Source organism: Rhagoletis zephyria, unplaced genomic scaffold, assembly GCF_001687245.7.
Source record: "Rhagoletis zephyria isolate East Lansing unplaced genomic scaffold, Rhagoletis_zephyria_1.1 Rzeph_scaffold_00379, whole genome shotgun sequence".
In the NCBI taxonomy this organism is placed as follows: domain Eukaryota; kingdom Metazoa; phylum Arthropoda; class Insecta; order Diptera; family Tephritidae; genus Rhagoletis; species Rhagoletis zephyria.
The window spans coordinates 121,817-146,560 of NW_016157463.1; the positions used below are offsets into that span (position 1 = coordinate 121,817).

General features: G+C 33.6%; 2 protein-coding genes across 4 annotated transcripts; both read left to right on the top strand.

The window, feature by feature from the left end:
* The first annotated feature begins 13,071 nt into the window (after nt 1-13,071).
* LOC108359365 (microfibril-associated glycoprotein 4-like) lies at nt 13,072-14,828 on the top strand. Its single transcript, XM_017611199.1, has 4 exons — nt 13,072-13,263; nt 13,579-13,692; nt 13,771-14,394; nt 14,471-14,828. Exons 1-4 carry the CDS (start codon nt 13,121-13,123, stop codon nt 14,595-14,597), a joined length of 1,008 nt encoding a protein of 335 aa, XP_017466688.1. The 5' UTR covers nt 13,072-13,120; the 3' UTR covers nt 14,598-14,828.
* A 3,514-nt stretch (nt 14,829-18,342) lies between these two features.
* Nucleotides 18,343-24,398, top strand: Usp8 (Ubiquitin specific protease 8). Of its 3 annotated transcripts, XM_017611201.1 has the most exons (10): nt 18,343-18,391; nt 18,488-18,736; nt 18,841-19,413; nt 19,474-19,636; nt 19,692-20,216; nt 20,282-20,635; nt 22,589-22,819; nt 23,119-23,576; nt 23,716-23,934; nt 24,007-24,398. In XM_017611201.1, the coding sequence occupies exons 2-10, from the start codon at nt 18,633-18,635 to the stop codon at nt 24,134-24,136; spliced, it is 2,757 nt and encodes a 918-aa protein (XP_017466690.1). In that variant the 5' UTR covers nt 18,343-18,391; nt 18,488-18,632; the 3' UTR covers nt 24,137-24,398. The 3 variants fall into 3 exon arrangements, with proteins under 3 accessions (XP_017466690.1, XP_017466689.1, XP_017466692.1); XM_017611200.1 differs by having other exon boundaries at nt 18,349-18,736; XM_017611203.1 differs by lacking the exons at nt 18,343-18,391; nt 18,488-18,736; nt 18,841-19,413; ... (1 more) ...; nt 19,692-20,216; nt 20,282-20,635 and adding an exon at nt 21,764-21,934.
* The last annotated feature ends 346 nt before the right edge of the window (nt 24,399-24,744 follow it).

The following is a 24,744-nucleotide window of genomic DNA, read 5'->3' on the forward strand; positions in this document are numbered from 1 at the left end:
CTGAACAGCTACCCTCGTCTTACCGACGGCTAAGCCTCAGCTCCTTTCTTCTAAAAGCCAAAGAGAAAATCTTAGATCAACAACATCGAAGAAGTCAATATAAGAGATCGCCCTCTAAACAGTAGCCAATTTGCTTATCGACCAAGCTAATCTACAGAGATAGCTTGCTATTCATATCTTTATTTCAAGAACTGAAAAGGCTCTGGAGCCTAATTTCATAGCCACACACATGTCAGAGGCTTTGAATAACTCTTCATAAAAGGCAATAATATGTCGGGGCCATTAAAGGCTCTGGCCTGTAGACGTGCTATAAGGTTTAAATAATAGAAATGTTTTTTAAAAGGCTTTATTTCTAAACTACATTTTAGGGTTGCCAGCTGTTTTAAAAGCCAAGCAAAACTTATGAATATCACAGTATGAGTGGCAGACGAAAGGGGTTTAAGAAGGTTTTAGTTTGAAAATGTTTTGAAGAGAGTTGCCACCTGTTTTATTAAACCATACAAACAATACACGGAATATTACTTAAACATGTGGCTGTTAGATTAAAGACTGTTTAAAAAATATTTTTAAAGTGTTTAACAAGTTAAGTTCAAATTATATAATAAATTTAATGTTGGGTATAAATATGAATGGGTTTGAAAGGACTTCGATTCCGATACATATGTATGAGGGTTGCCACCTGTTTAAAAAGTCCGATTTTACTTAATGCATTAGTTATTTAAAATATATATCACAATAGCACACTAAAGAGATTTAAGAAGGTTTTGTTTGAAAATACTTTAGAAGAGGGTTGCCACCAGTTTGAAAAGTCATCATATGAAAAAAGTAAGTGCGCCTGGGCTATACTGGAGAAGTGAAACTTAAGTTACATATCTAGTTTGTCTCATAACCAATATACATTGTGCATGCATACATACATCTGATTTTGCTTTAGGTTATGTATATGTTTTGTCTTTTTTCTATCTAGATCCGTCCCTCTACCCTGTTCTTTCTAATTACATTTATGTTATTCTGTTTTCCTTTATGTTAATTTTTATCTTTATACTCTATCGATAAACCCAATAAAAATATCGATAACAAAATAGATAACAAATTCGATGAAAATATCGATAGCGAAATCGATAAATACTTGGAATATTTTTTAGGTCTGGAAGAGTGTTGTCACCTGTTTAAAAGTTATATTGAGTAGTTAATTGAGTATGGGTGTCGAATGAAAACGATTTCAGACAGCATAGTTTAAATACATTATTTGAAAAGTCGAATTTAAATAAATTTCATGTGAATTATTATATATTAATGTTAAGGTTAAAAAAGGTTAAATTTAAAAGAATTTTTGATAAAACAAACAAATATTTGTAAAGCAGGATTTCTAATATGCGCGAAAACGTACCATAAATGCAGATTTACCAAATACATCGACGCGTGCGCCACCTGTCGGATTCACTCATCTTTCGTATTGCATTGCCGTCGGTAGAGTGTTAGTAGAGATATTACTTTTCATGTAGTTAATATACCTACGCTTTAAATAGGAACCAAATCGGACTATAAATATGGGCTTTTCAAATATCTCGACTCCTACGTCACCTACCGGACTAACTCATCTTTCATCATTTCAAGAGTCAGGTCATAGGGAAGTTAGTCAAAAATTTATTGACTATTTTTGCTATCATTTCAACAATTCGTTATGTATACCAAACATTGCCTCTTTCAATTTTTATTTTTTTTTTCTGATCGTGGTCTATAATCTATATATTTCAACAATAGTGTCACATTCATTACTTTGGAAAATCACTCTCACTCTTCTTCGCACATTCTAATAACTTTGCACCTATAACAAATTTGCTGCACACGCACCACCATTTATATTATGAAATTTAGTGCAATTTTCTTATTAGCCAAGAAGACTTACAAACTTGCATACATTCTGTATATACACATGTACATATATACATACATAGTGGCTATAGAATGCGTTAGGTATTATTTGAAAGTCTCACCTAGACTAGAAGTATGAATATTTCTATTGAATAGTTGTGGATGTTGAAGCGATAAATTACCACAAAATATGCTCACATTTCAACAAGCTAGTCCTTTTGTCTGTACGACTGACTGTCTCCACCAAGCGTCGGCAATAAATTTGTACAATTGAGTGTGCGTAAGTGTGCAATAGCACCTACAGGAATTCAACAAGCACGCACCCTACCAGTATCCTAGTTATTCCCTTTAGTTGGGATCATTCCAAAATGCAAAATTTATGGCTTGTAAATTTCTGCAAGTAAAATATGTTTGTATGGATTTGAAGTAACGCAGAAGGAAATTGATGCACATTTTGAAAGGGTGGGAGGGTGTGAAGAAATGCTGACACACATACATACATACATATATGTTTGTTAAGGGTTTATTTGCCTACATTTGGGGATACATTAGAATAAATACATGTGTATGTGTGTGTGTGTGTGTGTGCGTATTTGTCGCACAAATATTTACCGCCGATAAATCACATGAAAATTGCACTAATTGTAATGTTACGCCTATTGTTCGGCGATAATATCCTTTTAATCCTTATGAATGCACACACACACCCACACACACATGGCACAAACACTGCAATCGAAAAGAAAAGTATGCAAATTGCTGCAAGCGCACACACACTCACACACATATTCACACTGAGTTCTGATTATGTCCTGCAGAGAAAACCCGAACTAGTGAATCAAATTTGTAGTTCAGTTCTGGTTCTTTATCGTCAAAACCGAACTAGTCCGGTTGTAACTAGATCCCCACCAGTCTAACAGGGCAATGCTGGTAACTGCTTTTCAACTCACCACAGTATTTCGAGAGCCAAAAGTCTTTTGTAAGACAATTGTCAATTTTGACAGCTTTTCTTTAAATTAAATCAAATAAAAGAAAATATATGTACATATGTACACTAAAACAAGAATTAAAAGAAACAAAAGAAGACGAAAATAAAATAAATTCTTAAAAATTAAATAAATTAAAAACAATTTTAACTTTCATTTAAAACAATGAAATCTAAAAATTAAAAGCTTTGATTGAAAAAATTAAAAAAGTAAAAACAAAATAGGTTCCTTAAAGTTTAATTTAAGTTAATAATATATATTTACGTTTTATAAGCAATAAAATCTAAAAGTAAAAAAAAAATATATTAAAAAAGAAAAATAATATAATTCTTAAAAATTAAATTAAATATAAAAATATATATTTTTCTTTTTTAAGCAATAAATCTAAAAATTAGAAGAAAATTTAATTAAAAGAGGAAAACAAATAACATCATAAACCACATAAAAACGAGTTTCTAAAAATAACATGAAATTAAAAAAGCATATAATATTTCCTCTTTAAAATAATAAAATCTTGAAATTAAATAAGAGTTATATTAGAAAAGAAATATGTTAATTAAAAATAAAATGATATATATTTTTCTTAGTAAAGCATAGCATGCAGTTCCCAAGAAAAATTCAAATTCAATTATGAAGAAATAGAAAAGAAATTTTCTTCTATAAAAATTTCTTAAATCAGCTTACAGCTCTCAAGAAAATGATGTATTCATACATACATATAAATTTATTTATTCAACGCGAAATAGTGTTTGAAGCAACAGAAATAATGAAAAATAAGATTTTTTTGTGTGATCTTTATTAAGCTTAAAACAATAAAATCTAGAAATTAAAGGAGAATTAAATTGAAAAAGGAAAACAAATAAAATTAAAAAAAATTGGTTTCTAAAATTAAAATCTGTATAAATATATCTAGATATACATACATATTACGTATACATGCATATCTACATATATGTATCTATATAAATATCTCTATATAAAATTAAAAAAAGTAATATAAAATTTAATTATAAAAGGAAACACTTTTAAAAAAGGAAAATTATAAAAGAAGTTCCTAAAAATAAAATGGAATTAAAAAAAAAATATTTTAATTTAAAATTTTAATTAAAAAAAGAAAAAAGATTTCTCTAGGAAGAAGAAAATAAAATGAGTTCCTGAAAATGTAATTATATTAAACCAAAAATAAATTATTTTTTAAACAAAATCTAAAAAATTTAAGGAATATTGAATTAAAGAGGTGAAAAATAAATAGGAAAAAATAAGTTTCTAAAAATTAGATGACATTAAAAAAATATTTTGCTTTAAAACAATAAAATCTTAAAGCTAAAGACAATTAATTAAAAAAGAAAAATTTAGATTTACAAAAAAAATACATGTTTCTAAATATTTAATGATTTCTTTTCAAAACGATGAAGTTAAAAAATTAAAGAAACTTAAATAAAAAGGAAAACATTTATTTCAATAGTGTTATTGTTTTAGTTTAGTTTGTTTAGTGTTATTGAGCTTTGTACCACGATTTGTTTGGTAAAAAAACGATAGTCTGAGCGGTAGAAGTTATAGCCGCTATGTCGGAGATCACCACATCTCCTCATCAGACATCTTTTTCTAGACTTCCACTTAGACTTTGTTGTTATTTTCCTTTTTTCCTATAAAAGCTCAAAACCACTATTGAAATAAGCATTAATACGCCACAATAAAATCGGCAAAGGAAACAAAAGCAAGAACTGAAAATTTAAAATAAATAAAAAAAACCATCCGCTGCGTATTTAGCTGACTCTCTTCCCGGTGTATTTTGTTCACTCGGCCATTGCGACTGTAGAGCAGCGCGAGGAAAGTGATATTCATCTCCATATGCTTTCTGTCAAAAGAACTTTTCACCTTGAAATTTGGCAAGGGAGCTTTCTTAAGATTTCGTGCCGGAATAAAAAAATTCTTCCAAACTTCCTTGCCTACTGTCTTTTGCCAGTTTGGGCTGCTGTATTTCTTTTGTTTATTTATTGTTTAATATTTTTTATATAAAAGTCTAACTCATTATATGATAAACTGCATTGTAAATACGCATTTCAAACTTTGTACAAAATTATAAAAATTCGACAAATTTTTATCAAAATTTCAAACTTTTTATTCAGAGCTTTTACAAAAATTTTAGGAACCAGTTGGGTACTAGTACGTTTCCCTACAGGGTGTACACATGTACATACATACATACATAGCCACCTACATACATATGTACATGTGAATATGGATGCATGGGCACTTGCGAAAATTTTCGAAAAATTCCAACAATGTAGACGTTTTTATGCCGAAACTATTTTGCATTCAACAACAGCGCGACATGGTGGAGAGAATGGCCGCAAGTCAACAACAGCCGCGTTGCACAAATCAAAGGATATTTTTTCGCCATAAAATTGCTGCAAGCCTTCGCATAATAGAGCCTTTAGTGTGCTTATGTACGGGCATTTATTCGATGGAAAAAATTTTTCGCGCATAATATTTTCTCCACTTTTTATTGGCAATGCTTTCTAAATTGTCGCGTAATTTTTACTTCAAGTAAACCTCCCACCTAAGTACATACTGCTCGTATGTACTACAAATAGCCAGCTGAATTTATTTGTCGCGCGCGAAAAAAATACGCTTTGGAATTTTCATAAATTCCCACCAATTTGCATGAGTAGCACAAAAAAAAAAAATAAAAAATTACAAAGAAAGTCCTTAACGCCGAAATATGAGTTTGGTTAAAATTACTATCAATGCACAGTGGGTTGTGGTATTTCAAATATTGTGAAAAACGTGTTTGGGCATAGGAATCTATCTCTCAATTAATTTTACTTAATTAAATATATATTTTACAAAAACACCAAATGTTAATCAAGCGTTTTAGTCTCTTGACATCGACGAAGCCTATACCGGAAGTATCTGAACTACCACTTCTGCCTACACAAATGGTGAAAATTAAAGTTTATAAAACTGATATTTATACGATAACTTTTTTTAAACAAATGTATACTTAAATCTTGTGTTCTTTTAATTAATATTGATGTACATTGCTTTATTTATTTTTCTGTCCTTTGACTTTATTGATTTTTATAAAACCATCTTTTGTCCTTTATATTAAGGCCTGTCCGTTAAAAGTCCTCTGTGTACCTCGAAATGTTAATTTTTTAATTACGAATTTTTTGTATTTTTTTATACTTGTCTTATTTGACATCCTAATTTTTAAATCTTTATGTCGCCGAAGAGTTCTCGTTCAGGACTATAATTGGCTCTTAACAGGTGTTGACCTTAAAACCGGTTTTGATTTATACTCTCGCTGATTTTACAAACACTATCTCTAGTTTTATTTTTAATTTTTATACTATAAATCTGAATGCATCAAAAAATGATGAGGACGTTGCTAAAAAAGTGTTGAGATTTATTCACAAAGAAAATAGTTAAAACGTTTTTAATACTTGTGTGTGGACTTACATTTTTATTTTTTTTTTTTTAATTTAACTTTTCATGATATAAATTTACGCATTTTGTATAGAAATAGCTCAACCACCGAAAAATATTTGTACACTTAGCCGATTGAAACTAAGTTGATAAATTATAGTCCTGAGCGAGACCTTTTCGCGACATAAAGATTTAAAAAATTGGATATAAAATAAGAAAGTTACAGGAAAAAACCTGATTTAGCGATTTTCAGCGGGTGCTTAAAAAATGCTCCAAAATTTTTTTCGCGGCAAAAATGTTCAAATATAACTGACACAAACTCAATCTTTTTTTTCTTTCATATACATATAGTGATACGGCTAAATGTGTATATCTTTATTGAATTTAATAAAATAATAAAAAATACATATGTATGAAAGTTTGTCCTTTATTTACACTTCCAAAATATTGTGACCGAATTTATGGGTGATGACACATTTGTAATTTTTCGGAATTTAAAATTTTAGTTAAAAACGACGAGCTTTCCCAACAAAATTGTGTAATTTTAAATTTTAACAGGCTCACAAATTTACTAGGAAATTTTGTCATTTGTAATTTCAACAGTCTGATAAATTTAAAATTGATTGGTGCAACCGGTCACTAAAATTTTAAATTTCTGAAATTACCTAAAAAAAGTTCGGTGACTGATTTTTAGTTACGACTTTTATAAATAAAAATAATTGTTTTTTTTTTTTAAATTTGCATAAAAATTGCAAATAAAAATTTATATTAAAATTTTATTATCGGTGAAAAAAGAAATCGATTGATATGTATCACTTAGTTGTAGAACATTTCCTTCATAGTGAATTTTTCAACGCCAGTTTTCATCAATAACTGTTATGTTCGGTCTCTGAAGAATCTTATAGTTCCATTTTCAATAAAATAGATATTTAGAATTTTTAGATTCTGGTATATAAAAAAAACTACATGTTTATTCGGCTGTAAAAATCCGGTTAATCGGTATTCTTAAAATCAAGATTTCAAATAAAATCACCTAAAAATACACAAAAAACCCGGTCGAGAGCGTCTTTTCCTAGGTTATCTAAAGTATATTTGTTTTTTTTTCTAAATTACATTTGACTTATACAAAATACATTTGACGCTCCTTAAAACCGAAGGGTATATTTGATAGTTCTAAAGTAAATTTAACGCCTTCTAAAGAACATTTGACTATTCTAAAGCCCAAATGATACTTTCTAAAAACAAATTGAAGCTTTCAAAAACAAAATTTATACTTTCCAAAGTACTGTTGAAAAAGGTATAGTGATGAAAAATGGAACACATTTAGCAATGGTGCAAAACCAGTATGAGACTCCATGGAGAATAATGTTATTTGTTTGGTGGGATTGAAAGAGAATTGTCCAGTATAAGTACATATTACAGCTGTGGTTTCCGACAGGGTGGGTGTATGATGTATTTTCGAACGAATTTCCATCATCCCTTGTCAAATTTGGTTTGGAGACAAACTGGTTTCGGCTTTGTGCCATCTTCAGTGTCATTTTTCGTTCTCGGAAACAGGTTTGTCTCCAAACCAAATTTGACAAGGGATGACGGAAATTCGTTCCAAAATACCTCAATTGCTGCAAAAATTTAGCAGAGTTGATAAATAGAAAATGTGTTGTTGCTCGTCAGATTTTGCCTTTGTACTATTTATATTTTCTAATCAAAGTCATTAAAAATAATTTTAGGTGCATTATTTTGCAACTGAGCTGCAAAAGAACAGTCGCTTAAATGACCAAATATATGCAAATCAACAACACAAACTCGGCTATTTCGGTTAAAAAATACGCCACCTGAAGGGTAGTGTTGTTAAGTGAAAAAACTGCTCTATTGTGAATTGTTAATGGGAAAGTGGAGAAGGAAATTTTTATTTCCTTATATTAGTTTTTGTGTCTAAACAATCGTTAAACTAATCACATGTTTCTTGCCAGATACCAACAGGGTTAAGTAGTCAAAACGCAATTTTACCCGAGTTGAGTGTTCTTTTGTCGTTCGTTTACAAAAACAAAAAAAAACGCACCTATTAATTCTAAACAATAATAAGTTAATACAAAACAATATTTCCCAAAACTTGTCCCGGCACTGGTTACTCAAAATATTTCTATATTACAAAAATATTTATTAATAAGTTGAAACCACTGTATCCTTGTTTGCAATAGAAAACATGTACATAGTATATGCATGCACGTTAACGAAATCACAAAAGCAGTTAGTTACCTACTTTGCTGGACTGAATCCGGTGCGCATTTAACGACATAAACCTAACTTCAAAGGAAATTTCATTAAACATTTTTCCTTCGGCTTTAGCATGTTTATCCCTACCACTTATTTTTTATTTTGTTTTATTTTATTTGGTTTTTTTTTTTTTTGAATAGCCAATGTCGGACTTTTGTTTGTGAACAGCTGCGACCAAAACTACAGTTATGAATGTTACTCATACGCCATACCGCTCTTCACAAAGATATTTTAAAATATCAATTGATGAAAGTTTAAATTGGTAAAACCGTAAATATTTTTTGACTATGTACTGTGTATGCATGTAAGTTAAGTTATTGCATAATTGTTGACGAACTCCTCCTTCAACCTTTGAATGTATAAGCATTATTTTAAGTTCTTCCCTCACCATTTGCAGCAAATGTGCAAGTACTAAGTACTATTTCTGTGGAGAAGTGACCATAATTTAGCATTTCACTTACTCTTATGTCGATATGTATGTATTATCTAATAAATCGCTGACATAGACATTTGAAGTTACAAGCATTTGTACATAAAATGGGCGTGGTCGTCTTATCGTGTGTTGTTATTTTACAACAAGATTTTCTGAGTGACCAGTCGCTAGATAGGCATAATCAAAATCGGTACTCCTAAATTTCGATATGAAAGTTGAAGTCGGTTGTATTTTTGCTTAGAACTTAGTTTTTTTCTAAAAAAATACTTGTTTTTTTAAGACTTTAATATTATAACAGAAAATCTTGGTTTTGGTTGATTGGTTTAAGTGAATTGTCACCCTAGTGACAAGCAATGAGCAAGTGTTGCCATTTTGATTCCACAACTCGTAGCGGATTTGATGAATTTCAGTACGTCATACACACAGAGGCAACTGCGCTCTGCAATATTCTGCTGAAATGGTTTGCCGAGTGTTTTCAGTCTCATCTTTGCGTGGGCTGGGCACTCACACAGAAAGTGTTCGACTGTTTCCTTTGAGCGCGGGTCCTCGCAGCTGCGATAAAATCTTTTGAGGGGTAAGTCAAACCTCTCGGTCCTGGTCAGACGGCCGCGAATATGTATTCGTAAAAGAGTGCTGGTTTTAAGTGGGTCATAGGATACCCAGAACTGGGGTGTAATCCTAAACGATCCTGTACGGTTCCACTTTTGTCTAGCCTTCGAATGATAAACTTCGGCAATTCTCTCCTTGTTAGGGCAATCTTGTATTGATCCGAAATCATACACTAGTTGAGATGTAGCAGAGGTAGAAAAGAGTGCCTGAATAGGCGCAAGTACTTTCTGTTTGATGTACCTTAACTGCAAGCATTTCGTCCTGGAAAACGCTTGCATGGTCTCTTAGATAAAAGGATAGGTTTAGGTTATACTGCTGTTTGACTCGTCCGTAAACACTGTTGAGCCCTCCAAGAACTGAACGCTTCCTTGAGCACAGTCACTGCGGCTTTGAAATTGGGTTTGAATGAAAAGGGTGTGCACAACAGTGGAAGATTCCCACTGTGGCAAACAATGGTGAGCGAGGAATTTTTTGGAAGTTCGCTATATACAGGAATTTTGCATAGGAACGAAAAAGATATGAAAATGTTTAAAGATTCGCGAGTGGCCACATGCACTACACAATGCGGCTGAAATGGTAAATGTTGCGCGATTTTAATGTGATTCGGTTTTTATATTAGTTTCTTTGTCGTTCGTCTTCGTACTCATAGGCGTTCTTGTCTTCGTGTTCGTCTTGGTCTTCAGGCTTCGACTACGAGTTTGCAGTTTGTCTTCGTGTTCGCGTTCCTATTTATTCGTATTCGTTTCCGTTCGTCTTCAAATTAGTATTCGTCTTTGTATTTCTTTTCGTGCTCATCTTCATATTCGTCTTCGGGTTCGTCTTCATATGCGTCGCGGCATTGGTCTTTGTATTAGTCTTTATATTGCTTCTCGTATTTATCTTCAGTGTCTTCGTCGCAGTATTCGTATTCGTGTTCGTACTTGTCGTGATCTGCGGGCTCGTCTTTGGATTCAAATTCGCATTGGCGTTCACATTCTCCCTTCGTGTTCTGGCTCGTCTTCGTATTCGTTTTTTTTCGGGTATGTTGTCATATTCATCTTCGCATTTTTCTTCGTAATCGTCTTCGTATTTGTCTTCGTGTTCATCTTCGTATTCGTTTTCGTCTCAGAATTCGCCTTCGGATTCGTTTCGTATTCGTTTTCAGGTTTGTCTTCGCATTCGTATTCGGGTTCTTTTCCGCATTCACTTTCGTGTTCGCCTTCGTATTTGTATTCGTCTTCGTCTCTCAATTTTTCTTCGTATTCGTATTCGCTTTCGTCTTCGTATTCACCTATGCCTTTGTCCTCGAAATCTTTCGTCCTCGTATTTTTCTTCGTGTACGTCTTTGTCTGTTTCTTATCCTTCGGTTTCTTAGCAAGTTTCAAGTATTTTCGTACAAAAAAATTTCGACATTTAAAAAAAGTTAAATTTTTGGCAATTCATGTTCTTCCATAAGAGGACACTCCTTTTACTCTAAAGAAATTAAATAAATTCTGAAAATGAAAGTAATTTTTACAAAACTAAAATTGCTAGAGCATTTTTATGTCTTGAAATTGACCACAGGTTAAGTCGATATTTCGATTCATTTCTTAAAAAAAAAAATAACTGTTATTTTCGGTGCCTAAACCTGAAAGTTGGTTTAAACCGGCCCACTACCCATACGAGAATCAATATAAAGACCGAATTTGATTAAAGTCGGATATATTAGCCATTTCCACAAACTGGTGTAGATCCTCTGGATCCTCTGAACTCAGTCATATCTGAAGTGGGTGTTTGCATAACATTTTTACCAGGGAAGGTCGAAAAGTTCATGGCATGAGGAGATTCAGGGGCAAATCAATACCACTAAATAATGAAGCTTCTCAAAATGCAAAATGAGAACACCAGAGATCAAGGCCCTCGCATCATTTGAGTTAATTTCTCCTTGAGTTTTGAAGGCATTAATAGGCTTAATGTCCTGGCGGAGAACAATGTTATGCAACTAATTTAGGTACCAGGTCACATAGGAGTTAAGGGTTACAAGGAAGCAGATTGTCTAGCCCTTTCTTGCGATTTGACCTAGCACAATCAAGAAAGGAGACGAATAGACTTAGAGAACGATACTGGCGTAACAACGCAGTTCTACACCAGGCTAAATGTTTACTGGTAGACTACATCCTTACAAGGTACAGGGCAATCATAAACCTCCCCAAAGAGAGTAGACTAGAGAAAGACACCGTAGACTAAGAGGTCACCTGCACAAGCTAGGGATCTGGTCGAACGACCTAAATAGGTTCTGTGAGTTGATTGAGGAGACTCCTTTACACCTGCTTCGCGTGTGCGAGGCTGTGACAAGAAGATGGGAGAGGTAAATAGGCCAACTCTGGCAAAGTGTTGAATTTATACAAACCCCTGAAGATCTCTCCAAATTTCTAGGATCTCTAGGGTATGAGGTAGTGTGAATGATTGAGGGCACAATATACCTCTTGGTCGCAGTGCAAATCTCTGTACCAATGGAGCGTACCGGTCTGTCCGCCGGCAAAGTTCTTTAAAGCTTTCTATACGAAATGTATAAAAAGCTTAAAGGAGATTTGCCCGCGGACAAGCTGATGCTCACCACCAGGGCTGCCAACTTGGCTCAAACCGTGCCATTTTTGGCCCTATTTTACTTCTAACGGTGCGATTTTAGTCCGATTTGAATAATTTTGATAAATCAGTTACCGAGATACACATTTGTGGTCACAAGTGGGCGGCGCCACGCCCAAATTCCAAAACTTTATGATATTTAATCCAAATTTTGGCGCAGTGGTCATTGCAATAATCGATTTTGCGTCAAGTTGCTTTAATAGTTACTGATTTCCTGATAAATTACCGTTATATGGGAGGTGGACGTGGATATTGCCCTATTTCAAAGATTTTCAACAAATTTCTTAGTTGTATCCTAAGCAAGCCTTGTACCGAGTTTAGTAAGGATTGGCTTCTAAGATACAGTATTTCATCATAAGTTGGCGGTGTCACGCCCCTTTTCCAAAAATTTTATAATAATATTATTTTGTACCGAAATTCTACTTCACATAATAATTTTCAACAATTTGGATCCAATATTTACTGAAATATCATAGTTTTTGAATTTTTCGAAAATACCGTCATATGAGAAGGGGGCGTGGTTACAGTCCGATTTCACCCATTTTCAATAGCAACCTACCTTGGATAAAGGGCAACTTATATACCAACTTTTGTTGAGATATATCAATTTTTGCTCGAGTTATTGTGCTCAAGTGGGCTCGGGTTTAACAATACATATTTACTAAAAAAAAACCTGCGATCACCAGAGGGTTAACTTAGGTTTCCCCAATACTCCGATTCAGCACTGATAAACTTTGAACTCAAACACAGATTATTTACACAACAATGCAAATAACAATTGTCTTTATCTCGATCTATACTGTACCTACTATATGTACATATATGTATATGTATGTGTACTACATACATATGTATTAAGAAAGGCTCTGAAATCTCATTGACAATTTGAGCATTGTGGTGTGCAAACATGTTGTGGCATCGAACAAAATTTTTGCCAACAATTTTCATAATTGTATTTGGATTTTTACACTTCAAACAACCTGCGGTGCAGGCAGCACCAGGATGTGATGGTGATTGCCTAGAGGAGAAACTAAACGAAATTTTGTCAAAGTGAGTATGGATAATGCCTATTTTATATAGAAGAGTTGACGCAGTTTTATGATAGTTTGATTTACATATCGGCGGCCCTATCTGTAATTTTTGCAAAAAAGAGATTCTGACATAAAAATCCACCTAAGACTAAACGGTCATCAATGATGTTAACTTGCTGACCTTGTATATCGCTTATTAGAAGAATTTACTAGTTAAAATTAACATCAGTGATGATAGTTAAGTAAGAAAGTAGTTTTTGTAAAAATTGCAGATCGAGTTTTTTGAATATAAGCCATAAAAATTTTATACATACATACATACTTGGTTTTTCAGATTGAAAACACTAAATGGAAAAGTGGCAAACCTAACACCACAACCGGAAATCGAACCATCAGCAGCTTGTGTACATGTTCCTCATGCACATCGTAAGCAGCATGCAGCAGACAAGTATTTATTAACTTTATTATTTATGTACATATGTTTATTAAATAATAATTAAATTTGATTTCTCCTTGCCGCTATAAGTCTTCAAGATGTCGAGTCGCAGCACCAACTGCGCCAACTTCACCAACGCGCTTACACTTTACAATCAGCGCGCGGTTCCACCTCCGCAGGCGTCAGCAGCAGTCAACACAAATGTTCCGAGCGTTTGGCACAAATTTGTCAAACTAGCGGTGTTAGTGAAATTCAACTTGACGATACGAAAGTACCAGCTTTCAAGGTGCTCTGCGATGCTGACCGTTGGATAGTCGTCCTGCAGCGTTTCGATGGCTCTGTTGCCTTTCATAATCGCACTTGGGATTCTTACAAGCAGGGTTTTGGTAATGTTGGTGAAAAGAGTGAGTTCTTCTTGGGCTTGCAGCGTCTACACGAGCTCACATTTAGTGGATTCTTCGAATTTCGCATTGACTTAAAGGATTTCAAAGGTTTAAAGAAATATGCGCACTACAGCGATTTCAGCGTCTTCAATGAACGTGCCGCCTACAAGTTGGGCATATTAGGCGTCTATCATGGCACAGCTGGCGATTCGTTTATGTACCATGAGGGTCAGCAGTTTAGTGCCGTTGATCGCGACAATGATGCCAAATCGCAGGGTAGCTGCAGTGAGGAGTACAATAGTCCGGGATGGTTTAAGAATTGCATGGAAGCGTAAGTGTTGTGGGTGTGAAATTTCTTTTGAAAATCTACTTTATTTAACGAATCTGTTTTTTTTTTTTATTTAAAGTAATATTTTTGGTAACTACTTGCGTGGTGAGAATGACAAATTCAAGGAGGGTATGTATTGGGAAACTTTTCATGGTCCCGAATATTCGCTCAAGCAGGTCAAGATGGCTGTGCGTGCGAAGTGCTAAATTTTTAAGTGTAAATTTGAGTGTTTCACGATTAAACAAAAGAACAAAACAACAAAACAATTATAAATATGTACATATGTATGTGTATTATTTAAAAAAGTAGAATGCAGTCAGGAGAGTAAATTATGCTGCTATTTTATCAAAACTTTCATACATCGTTAACTTAGAGTGAAATATTGCTAAGGTGACTTTTTATGAAAAAATCAAGAACGGAAAATAATCATAATTTTTTTTAGTTAAAAAAATCAACAAGTTGTAATCGTCGCAAAACAATGTTATTTATGCCCATGTATTTGTGTTCGTACGTCCCACTGTAATTTACAATGATTTTTACTTTTCGATTTTAACCAATAAAGATTAAAAATAATAATTAACTAATATTTGGTTTTAATTGTTCGCCAAAATTAATTATTATAACTTGATTTTTATTTTTTCGATAAAAAAAAAAACTCATAAAATAATGTTTAAATGCTGATTTAAATTATTTTGCTCATAATGGTTACCGTCCCTAGAAAACTTAGATTTTGATGCAGGAAGCAAGGAAAATTAAAAATTTATCGCATCCGAAAGGATCTAACTATGTACTTGTTTTATTTCTACCTGTTTTTATTCCGTGATTTCCAAAATTGCTAATTCCAAAGTATTCACAGAAAATTTGATAAGTCCAAAATAAATATGAATATCGATTTCGATTTGTATTTAGGTTTTTGCTGCAGGAATATTCTGGTCAATTTCAAGGTAAGCAATTGCTACTATTATTTTTTATTATTTATGTATGTACATTAGGGTGGTATTTAAAAAATCAATTGAACGATTTTTTCCAGTCTCGCCTCTCAATCGGTAATTTGTTTCCTACATATATACGTAAGGGTTGGGGAGAAATTATAAAATATAGGTACCTATAAAAAATGTATAATAATTTGCCTCAATAATTTCTCTCTTTTTATTATAACAACTGAGTTGTTTTTGCAATGAATTAGCGATACGATTGAGTAAAAGTCAATAAATTTTCTGTTACAATTTGTATAGAAAAAAAAACCAATCAGTTGATTGAATATTTTGAAAAAAGAGCGCCTTCACGTATTATATGTAAGATAGTAATTTTTAATTAGGTGGCAACCCTACTAAAAAAGTAATACATTATTGAACATATAAAAGCTGAGCCCTTTTATTTGACACCTCATTTCTTGAAATCCAACGAACAGTGCGGATCTAATATGAAAAACGCGAAACATTGCATTCAGAGTTTTGCAAAATAGTTTTGCAAAATGGTTTAGGAAATTTTGTTTTGTCTCGTGTTAAATTAAAAAAAAAATTGACTTAGTAACTTTTCACTCTAACAGCCGCACTCAGAGTAAACAAAAACCTTTACTTAACTTTTTAAAGAATGATTTTGAAATTTTTTGTTTGTTTTCAATAAATTTCAATTTCGATAACGTCGCTGTAACAGTGGCAATGGCCCGGTGAGCAGAGCACTTTCGTGTCAATCAAGAGATCCGAGTTCAATCCTCGGCAACAAATTTGTTTAATAACATTTTTTTTTTAAGTTTTATTGCTTAAAAACTTCATATTTTTATTTTATTTAACGTTTGTAAACTTTTTTGATTCATCTTTTTTTCTTTTAATTTCAGTTTCTCAAATTTTTAGTTTTTCCTGTTATAAAAAAATATTTTTTTCATTTCGTTTAGTTTTTGGAAAACTTATTGCTAAACGATAAATATAATAACACTATTAGCACATCTTTCAATTACTCATTCAAAATACAGAAAAGAGCTTTCAAGATAGTTGTCTCTCGAAAGACTGAGGTGAGTTGAAACACAGATGCCAGAATTGGCCTGTTATTGGTCTTGTTTGTCTTTCAGCAAACAGTTTCTAAAAATTTAATTAGATTAAAAAAAAAATGTTTCCTTTTTAAAGCAACAAAATCTATAAATCAAGAGAAAATTAGATCAAAAAGCAAAAAAAATTTATCAAGAAAAAAAAATAAAATAAAAAAAGGAAAAAAATGTTCCTGCACTAGCACTCGGATCTCTCGAATGGCACGCAGTGCTCTGCTCATTCAGGCATTGCGGCTGTTGATCCAGTGCGCGCAAATTGATATAAATACTTATTTTTATATTTTATTTCAAACTGAACGAAAAAACTGAGTGATGCCACAAAAATAAAGGGAACTGGGGCCATACTTAAATTTTGTATTTCATAATTTTTAACTCTGAGAGGAAACATTAATTAACAGATTTAACGATCATTAGTTAAGTGCCCGTTAGAGCTAATTTAAGGAACGTTTCTGAGTGCGGCTGTAAGTTAGCAATATTACCTACCGATAAATCTCATTGCCTGCTTCGCACAAGCAGCAAGAAGAGAGCAACGAAAAGGCAACACTTTTTTCTAGAAAAGAAAATATCTTTGAATATGGACTATGTTTTTGTGCACAATTCATATGTAGAAGAGCAAGAATCAACATCTGACTGAAAAAAAAGAAAACAAAATTGACCGATTCTTAGAGCTTCGCGTCCGCTTATGGGAGATTTTTTTTCTCATAACTGGACTTTTATGAGTGTCCGCGTCCATTTATCGGAAAGTCCGTGTATGGGAGAGCATTTTGTATGGAAAAAAAGTGTTCGTTCCCAAGAATGTGTCCGCTTATGAAAGATGTCTATGAGAGTTTTCACTGTACATATGTATATATCAAATGGAAAAATTTTTAAATTGTTTTAAAATGTGTTGTTATGTATGTCACATATCGCTAGCTTAGTGTAAAATTGCTAATTGTGTTTTTTGTAATTTTACAGGAGGGGAAAAAACTTCTTATAGCCATAGGCAAAGAAAAACTCCATACGAAGAAGAAGGATTCAATATGTATTAAAAGATTTCTTATTCTGTCTTATCCTGAGTTTCGTTTGAAAAAAATTCACCCGAAAATTTGTCATCCGCCCATAATAAAACCATGGAAACCAAAGTAAACCGGTTCGGGAAAAATGAAACCCGTGATAAGGCTGATTATTTTGTTTGTGTCGGATTTTCGGTGGCTCTTTCGGACTTAGCAAATTTTTCTTTCATTGTATATGTATAAACGAGAAAAAATAAAGTAAGTACCCTAATACTTTTCGAAACGATGCATTTTTAATATCCTCCTACATACATACATCCATACATACATACATGCAAGTATAAAAGGTTGAGCAGTAGCGATTTTCTTACTTGCCTTACAAATCTAGCTTTCCTAATTGCCACAGCAGAGGACTTCCGGATATTAGATATTTATATTGCTATCACAAAGCCATTCCAATATTAAATAAAACACAACACAACATTAATACACATTTGCAATTACATTATCACTGAAAAATAAATTTAATAATAAACATTTTCTGCATTTTATAAAATTCACTAACAAACGCTTAAAGCACCGGAAAAGAAATTAAAATCGAATACGTAATGCCAAATGACAAACAACAGCTGAAAAGGAAACTGGCGCCAAAACATCTGCATGTATACTCGAAAGTGTAACTAAAAACAGTCATCGATAATTCGAATTGAATTCCACTGTAGTTTAGCTCATTGCGCAATTATTCATTATCTTAAAAATTCACAGTCATCTAAATACAAGCTTTTTTTATAACTTTAATATAATCCCATTCGTTATGGATATTATTTTCATAAATTGTATTTACAAATTGATTATTTGCAAAGTCGTCGATAACCACTAAATCCCATCACCACAATCAGCTGACTAATTAATAGTCGACAGTCGGGTGAAACGTCATTTTCTCACTGACGCAAAATGAAATTTTGTACGAGATTTAGTTAAATCTTTTATCAATTTGTTTTTGATTAAATTAGGCGGCTGCTTGTGCTAAATTAATACCAAAATATTAATAATTAAACAGGTTCTCTTGTCCAGTGAATTTGGTTTAAATATCCACTGTTCCTGACAGGATAGGAATATCGACGTATCTACACGTAGTGCATTGCATATTGCTGCCACAGGAATCGGCCGGGAATCACTTTGAAGAAAATTTTACATTTTAAGCCATGCCAAAAATGGCACAAGTGAAAGATTTACACTTAGGTAAAAATTTAAATGATTTGGAAAAACATTCCGAGATTCCTGATGCGCGCACGAAGAAAACTCATATGTAAGTACTCACATGTGCATATACATAAATGGGCACATACAGTATATAGTTGGCTAAGTGCCTAAAGTACCATAATTTTATTAAAAAAAAAAACGTCTTTTCAGACTGGTTGAATCAGCGAGGAAGTTGCTACGTGAAGCGGATAAATATTATCGAGAGGGCGACGAAGAGCTTGCCTATGTCTTATATATGAAGTATTTCAATTTACTTCATTGCATACATAAAAAACCTGACTATCCAGAACTTAAGCATACTGTACGGCAAGCATTAGGCGGCAATTCCAATAACAAGGTCACAATGAACAAACTGGAGCTGCTTAACTCATCACTTAGCCGCCGTTATGAGGCGAAACAGCTTGCCCATGCCGCTACGCAATCCGCAGCCCTTGTAGCACCTCCTTCTAAACTTAGCGAACACGTCCGTGACTACAACGAGCTAAGTGCGTCAGAGAAATTTGACCTGTTGAAAGCGGATACACCAAGTCCTGCCACCTCAAATTTTTTAGGCAGTTACTATACGTTGCAATCGTTAGGTATCATAAAATGTGAAGAATTATTCGGACTTATGAAGCAAAGCAATGTGCTAGTAATGGATTGTCGATCGAGTAAAGATTATGAGACATCGCATCTGACATATCAGTATTCTTTTAATGTACCCGAGGAACACATCTGTGCAGGGTAAGTAAAAAACATAATTTGCCTTTACGGCGCTTTTCTTTACTTATTCACTATTTATAGTATGTCGGCTGGAAAACTACAAGACAAACTAGAAAATGGTGCCAAGGTTTTATGGTCAGCTCGCTCAGTAAAAGAACAAGTTGTGCTAATAGATTGGAATAGTAGAGATGCCAACCCGCCTCCAACTTCCTCTATTGGAATTCTGCTCGATATACTACAAAAAGTGTGGTTCTAAAAATTTTTTAATAAAAAAATAATAATCTGAAACGTATTTGCAGTGGGACCCAGATGTAATTTACCGTTCACCAATCAGAATTCTACAAGGTGGCTACGAGTTCTTCATTATGATGTACCCAACATTGTGCACTAATCCCAGCGTGCAAGCGCCGCAACAGAACAACAACGATTTTGATTTAATTGACGACATTGAATATCCATCAATAAATGATATTACAATGAAGGATGAAATAAGTGGTCAGAGTTATACGTCCAGGCCAGGAAGTAGTTTGTCGCGACCCCTTACTTTCGCATTGTCACCACCACCAAGCGTTGATCGCTCTAGTAAAATGGCTGCAATGAAAACGTACGAACAGAAGCAACAACCTATTGTTGAGCTAGCTAAGGAGCAGAAAGAGTTGATGGAGAAAGCGCAAGTTAATGATGAACAGCTAAAGAAAGCTTCACAAAAATTGGACTCTATATTTGAGAAAAATAAACAAAGTCCCGATAAAATGCCAATGTCAGCAACCGAAAAAGAACTGCTTTACTATATAATGCAGTTAGAGAGTGAAGCTACAGATTATGTATGAAAAAAAAACTAGTACAAATTTATAAAAATATATTTGATCTACATTTCCTTAATTTACAGAAAACTGAGAACGATCGCCTTTTAGATGAAATCGAGAAATATAAACTCATTAAAAAAGAAGAAGAAGATGAGTTAACACCCAACGAAAAAGCTGATATCGAAAAGACTACACGCCAAATTGAGGATAAAATACAAGAGCGACAAAGGCTTAACGAGCAGCTGGAACGGGAAAAACAACAACGTGACCAACAGTTAGCCACGGCAATGGCGCTAGCACGGGCACCAATGGACAAAGATGACGATATATCCAAACCAAAAATACCACAGTTCGATCGATCTGTAAAACCGCAGAGCAGTACATCCACCTATATAATAGATAGACAACGCGATTTCTCACCGGTACCCGGCGCAGTGGTAAGTAAATATATTGGGGCACGTTGCAAATGCATACCAATGAAACACGTTTGTAATGTAAAAAGGTTGAGTGTCTTAAAAGAAAGTGGTAGACTCATGTGCGCCACTTACGTCACGATGTAAACAATTTTCCCTTTTCGCTTATTTTTCATTGAGAGTACGTACGCTTTCAAATATGATGAATTGGCGAGCTTACTCATTACAACAATTAATATGAATGGTTAAGCATTTGCAAAAAAGCTGTTTCTTCAAATCTTATCAGTAAATATAGCTGAGTTACCTTCGTTATCGAGCGACAGAGAATCGCAAAAACAAAAAAGTTCGAATTTTCTGCGTTTAGACTGAAACTCAAGTATAATTTATTAAATTTTGAATACAGACATTTCAAATTACAGATCTCTAAACGCGTCTAATGATCTGGTAATTATGAATTGTTTTTTTTTTTTTTTGGCAAAATAAGCAAAATTGTACTTTGAAAAGTCAGCAACAACTATTTGTACATTGTACATGCTTTCAAAATCGTTTTGTGTTCATAACACAATATCTTAACATTTCGATATCGTCATCATCCGTTTCTTAGTCACGTTTCGCAACAGTATACACGCATTTTTTAACGACCATGCCAACCGTCATAAGGCAGTCTACGTTAAATGTGTTAATGACCGAATGTTATTTTCATTAACGTGACCCGCCTACATTTCCTCCATGTACCCATATGTACATTTGCATACGAGTATATATGTATCTGTGTTACCTACATACTACATACATACGAATTCACTCAGCTACCACAAGTACTATCTTCTGCCACTCAAAAAAGTGTGGAATGCGCCAATTTTCAATGACCACCTAACAAACCCAGAAAATCAATGTTTGTTGGGCGTGAGCATCAGCTCACATGTAAATGCATGCCCGCCATAGCGCCTAAACATAGGCAAGTTCAAAAACTATATTACATACATTAAATTACTTCCTTCATGAGTGTTCCTTTGTCATATTCTTGTGCACATATGTCTAGGCGTTATTTGTCGTGTCTGACCAGAGGCAACCGAACTTTTTCTATTGGCTGCTGCCTCAGTCTGTCGTTGTCTCTACTCAAAGCATGTTGTTGTGCGCGCAATCCCAAACGCCAACAATCGCCAACTCAAAGCCAAAAATTTTACAATCGTTTACAATTTTTATAACCAATAAAAGTAGTATTAAAAATAATATTTTAAGATGATTGTGGTCGCAGGCGTTAAATTGAATATACCGGCGACGCATATTTTAATTTACACATCGTTTTTTCCATTGAAACGGGTGCGTTAAAAAGTCTTGCATATTTTTGGGCTGTATATTATAGTAAATGCTTACATGGTTCGCAATTGTGTGGAATATTTATAGCGTCCGATATACATATGTACATACCTATGTATAATCATTAGGCCCAACTAATCGCAGGCTAAGTAAACGTCTTGTTTCTACAAGGTTAGAGTAAAGAGAGATAGAAGTTGGATGAACAGTTTTAAGGCAAAAGATGAAAATGAAGAGGTTTATTTCACATGCAGGGCATAGGAGTATTAAGTTAGTCTGAATCCGTGAGATTTAAAATACTATAGTTTACGTTCCTTCCCTTAAATTTTACACATTTTTAATTGAAAGTATTAGTTTATGAGTCGATATATGTTGTTTCAGATTTTTTTTTTTGTTTTATAAAATATTCAATTTTTGTAGAAAACTGTTCTCCTCTAAAGTTAAAACTTCTGAAATCACTTAAGTCGTGGTTTTAAGCCTACAGATATAATCATTTATTAACTAAGCAGCTAACAAAGAAAATTGTTCAGGATTAGCTTTCGTGGCGTATAATCAGTAGTTACATAATATCAGTAACAACAAAATATATTTTTATTAAGTGGCCTGTATATGTATCAATCAGTTCAAGGTTAATTAATTTTGTTTTTACTGCTTTCTTAGGGTCGCGGCTTGACCGGCCTAAAAAACTTGGGCAACACCTGCTACATGAACAGTATAATACAGTGCCTCAGCAATACCCCACAGCTCACCGAATACTGTATAACTGACAAATATAAGAACTACATAAGTCGCAGCAATAAGACGAAGGGTCATATTGTCGAGGAGGTGGCGGCGCTCATTAAAGTTTTATGGAATGGCAACTATAAATGTGTTGCTAGTAAGGACTTGCGTGTAAGTGTATAATAAAATTCAGAGTCTTAGCAATGTGTAATACATACCTGCATATTCGAATGTTCTAACATATACATACATGCATATGTACATATGTATATTGCATGTAAATGATATTTATAAAGGCAACAATGGCATCATGCCTTTGTTTTTATCTATGTTAATATATACATATGTATGTATGTACATACCTATGCTTTTTCCAGAATCTACATATATAAAATGTTATAACAAATCCTTGATTAATTATGTATTAAATCATTGAACTCTTTCTTGGTCGCACAACATTTGCTAAACAGTACGTTATGGGTCAATATCAGCAAATCTTCCGCGGCATCGAACAGCAGGATTCACACGAATTTCTTACCATACTTATGGATTGGCTACATTCCGATTTGCAAACGTTGAACGTACCCGAGAAGGCACGTGATAACATAACACCGTCCGAGAAGGCGTGGCTTGAATTTACCAAAGCAAAAGAGAGTCTCATACTGCATTTATTCTATGGCCAAATAAAAAGTACCGTCAAATGTGTCGACTGCAACAAAGAGTCGGCCACATATGAGTGTTTTTCGAATCTAAGCCTGGAACTGCCTTCAAATGCAAATCTTTGCTATCTTAGCCAATGCATGGATATGTACTTTAGCGGTGAACGTATACACGGTTGGAATTGTCCGAATTGCCAGAAGAAACGCGATGCTGTAAAGAAATTGGATATTTCAAAACTGCCACCTGTATTGGTGATACATCTCAAAAGGTGAATTGCACTTGGTGTTATTACTTTAATTTGTCTGCGTTAATTACATGCAGTCATTTTGAAAACTAGAACCAACAATAAAAATTTTTTTCTCAACAATTCTACTAACTTTTTAACAAAAATTTCAATTCAATTTAAGATTCTATGCCGATTCTGATGCTGTTGGTAATTCGTACAAAAAGAAACAAAACTATCTACGCTTTCCGCTCGAAAATCTCGATATGACACCCTACATTGCCAAATCCGAATCGCGTTCGGTGACACCGAAAACGTATCAACTTTATGGCGTATCTAATCATTACGGCTCCATGGAGAGCGGCCACTACACTGCGTTCTGTAAAAGTGGTAATTATGCCAGGTACGTACATACGCGCTTTTAAAATGTTTAGTTGCTGATATTTATTGCTATTTAATATTACTCATGCAACAGATGGTTCAAGTTCGATGACCAGGTCGTCACGCCGTTGGATACTTCTAATGTGGTTTCCGGTGCTGCTTACATACTCTTCTACACTTGGTTACCACCCATTCAAATAACCGATAACAACAACACAAATTAGCAGGGTGCAAAGGTTAAGTATGAAGATGGGAGTTTTTTTTTGTGCATTTGCTACATAACCTTGTTGACGTGAGCTGCGTGAATATTTATCAATTCGAATGAAATACACACGGTAAATATTTACAAATCTTTAAGCTAGCGACACATTGACACTCATAAGCAGACATTGCATTTGTTAGCTATTCGACCCTACGGAGGGTGAATTGATTGTTATTCGTGCGTTTGGTCTAGTCGCAGTTAAATGACTTGAATTTTTTAATCCACAAAAAAAGAAAAAGAATTATTTTTCATTTGTTTTATTATTTCTTCACAATTATTATTAATTGTTCTTAAACTCAACGACGCTCATCCTTAAAGGTGCAACATTTTCAATTATTAGAAGCAACAAAAACAAGTTATAAATTTGTTTATATTTCCGTTTAATTTATTGATTGTTATTGCATATTTGAACGCTACGTATACGTTTATGTACATACAAACATATCGTCACCCTAATTCACAAAGGCCCTAACCAACATTTTTTTATTTTATAGGAGAAGTAAACAAATATTATAAAAAGGGTATCAAACACAGGTAGGGCTTTTAACAAAGTGGCCGTAACTCCGTTGT

Coding starts and splice junctions, on each gene's coding strand:
- LOC108359365 (XM_017611199.1), top strand. CDS start 13,121: ATGTTGTGGCATCGAACAAAATTTTTGCCAACAATTTTCATAATTGTA. Junction 13,693..13,770: donor AAGCAGCATGCAGCAGACAA/GTATTTATTAAC, acceptor TGCCGCTATAAG/TCTTCAAGATGTCGAGTCGC. Junction 14,395..14,470: donor TTTAAGAATTGCATGGAAGC/GTAAGTGTTGTG, acceptor TTTTATTTAAAG/TAATATTTTTGGTAACTACT.
- Usp8 (XM_017611201.1), top strand. CDS start 18,633: ATGCCAAAAATGGCACAAGTGAAAGATTTACACTTAGGTAAAAATTTA. Junction 18,737..18,840: donor CGCACGAAGAAAACTCATAT/GTAAGTACTCAC, acceptor ACGTCTTTTCAG/ACTGGTTGAATCAGCGAGGA. Junction 23,577..23,715: donor TTGGTGATACATCTCAAAAG/GTGAATTGCACT, acceptor ATTCAATTTAAG/ATTCTATGCCGATTCTGATG.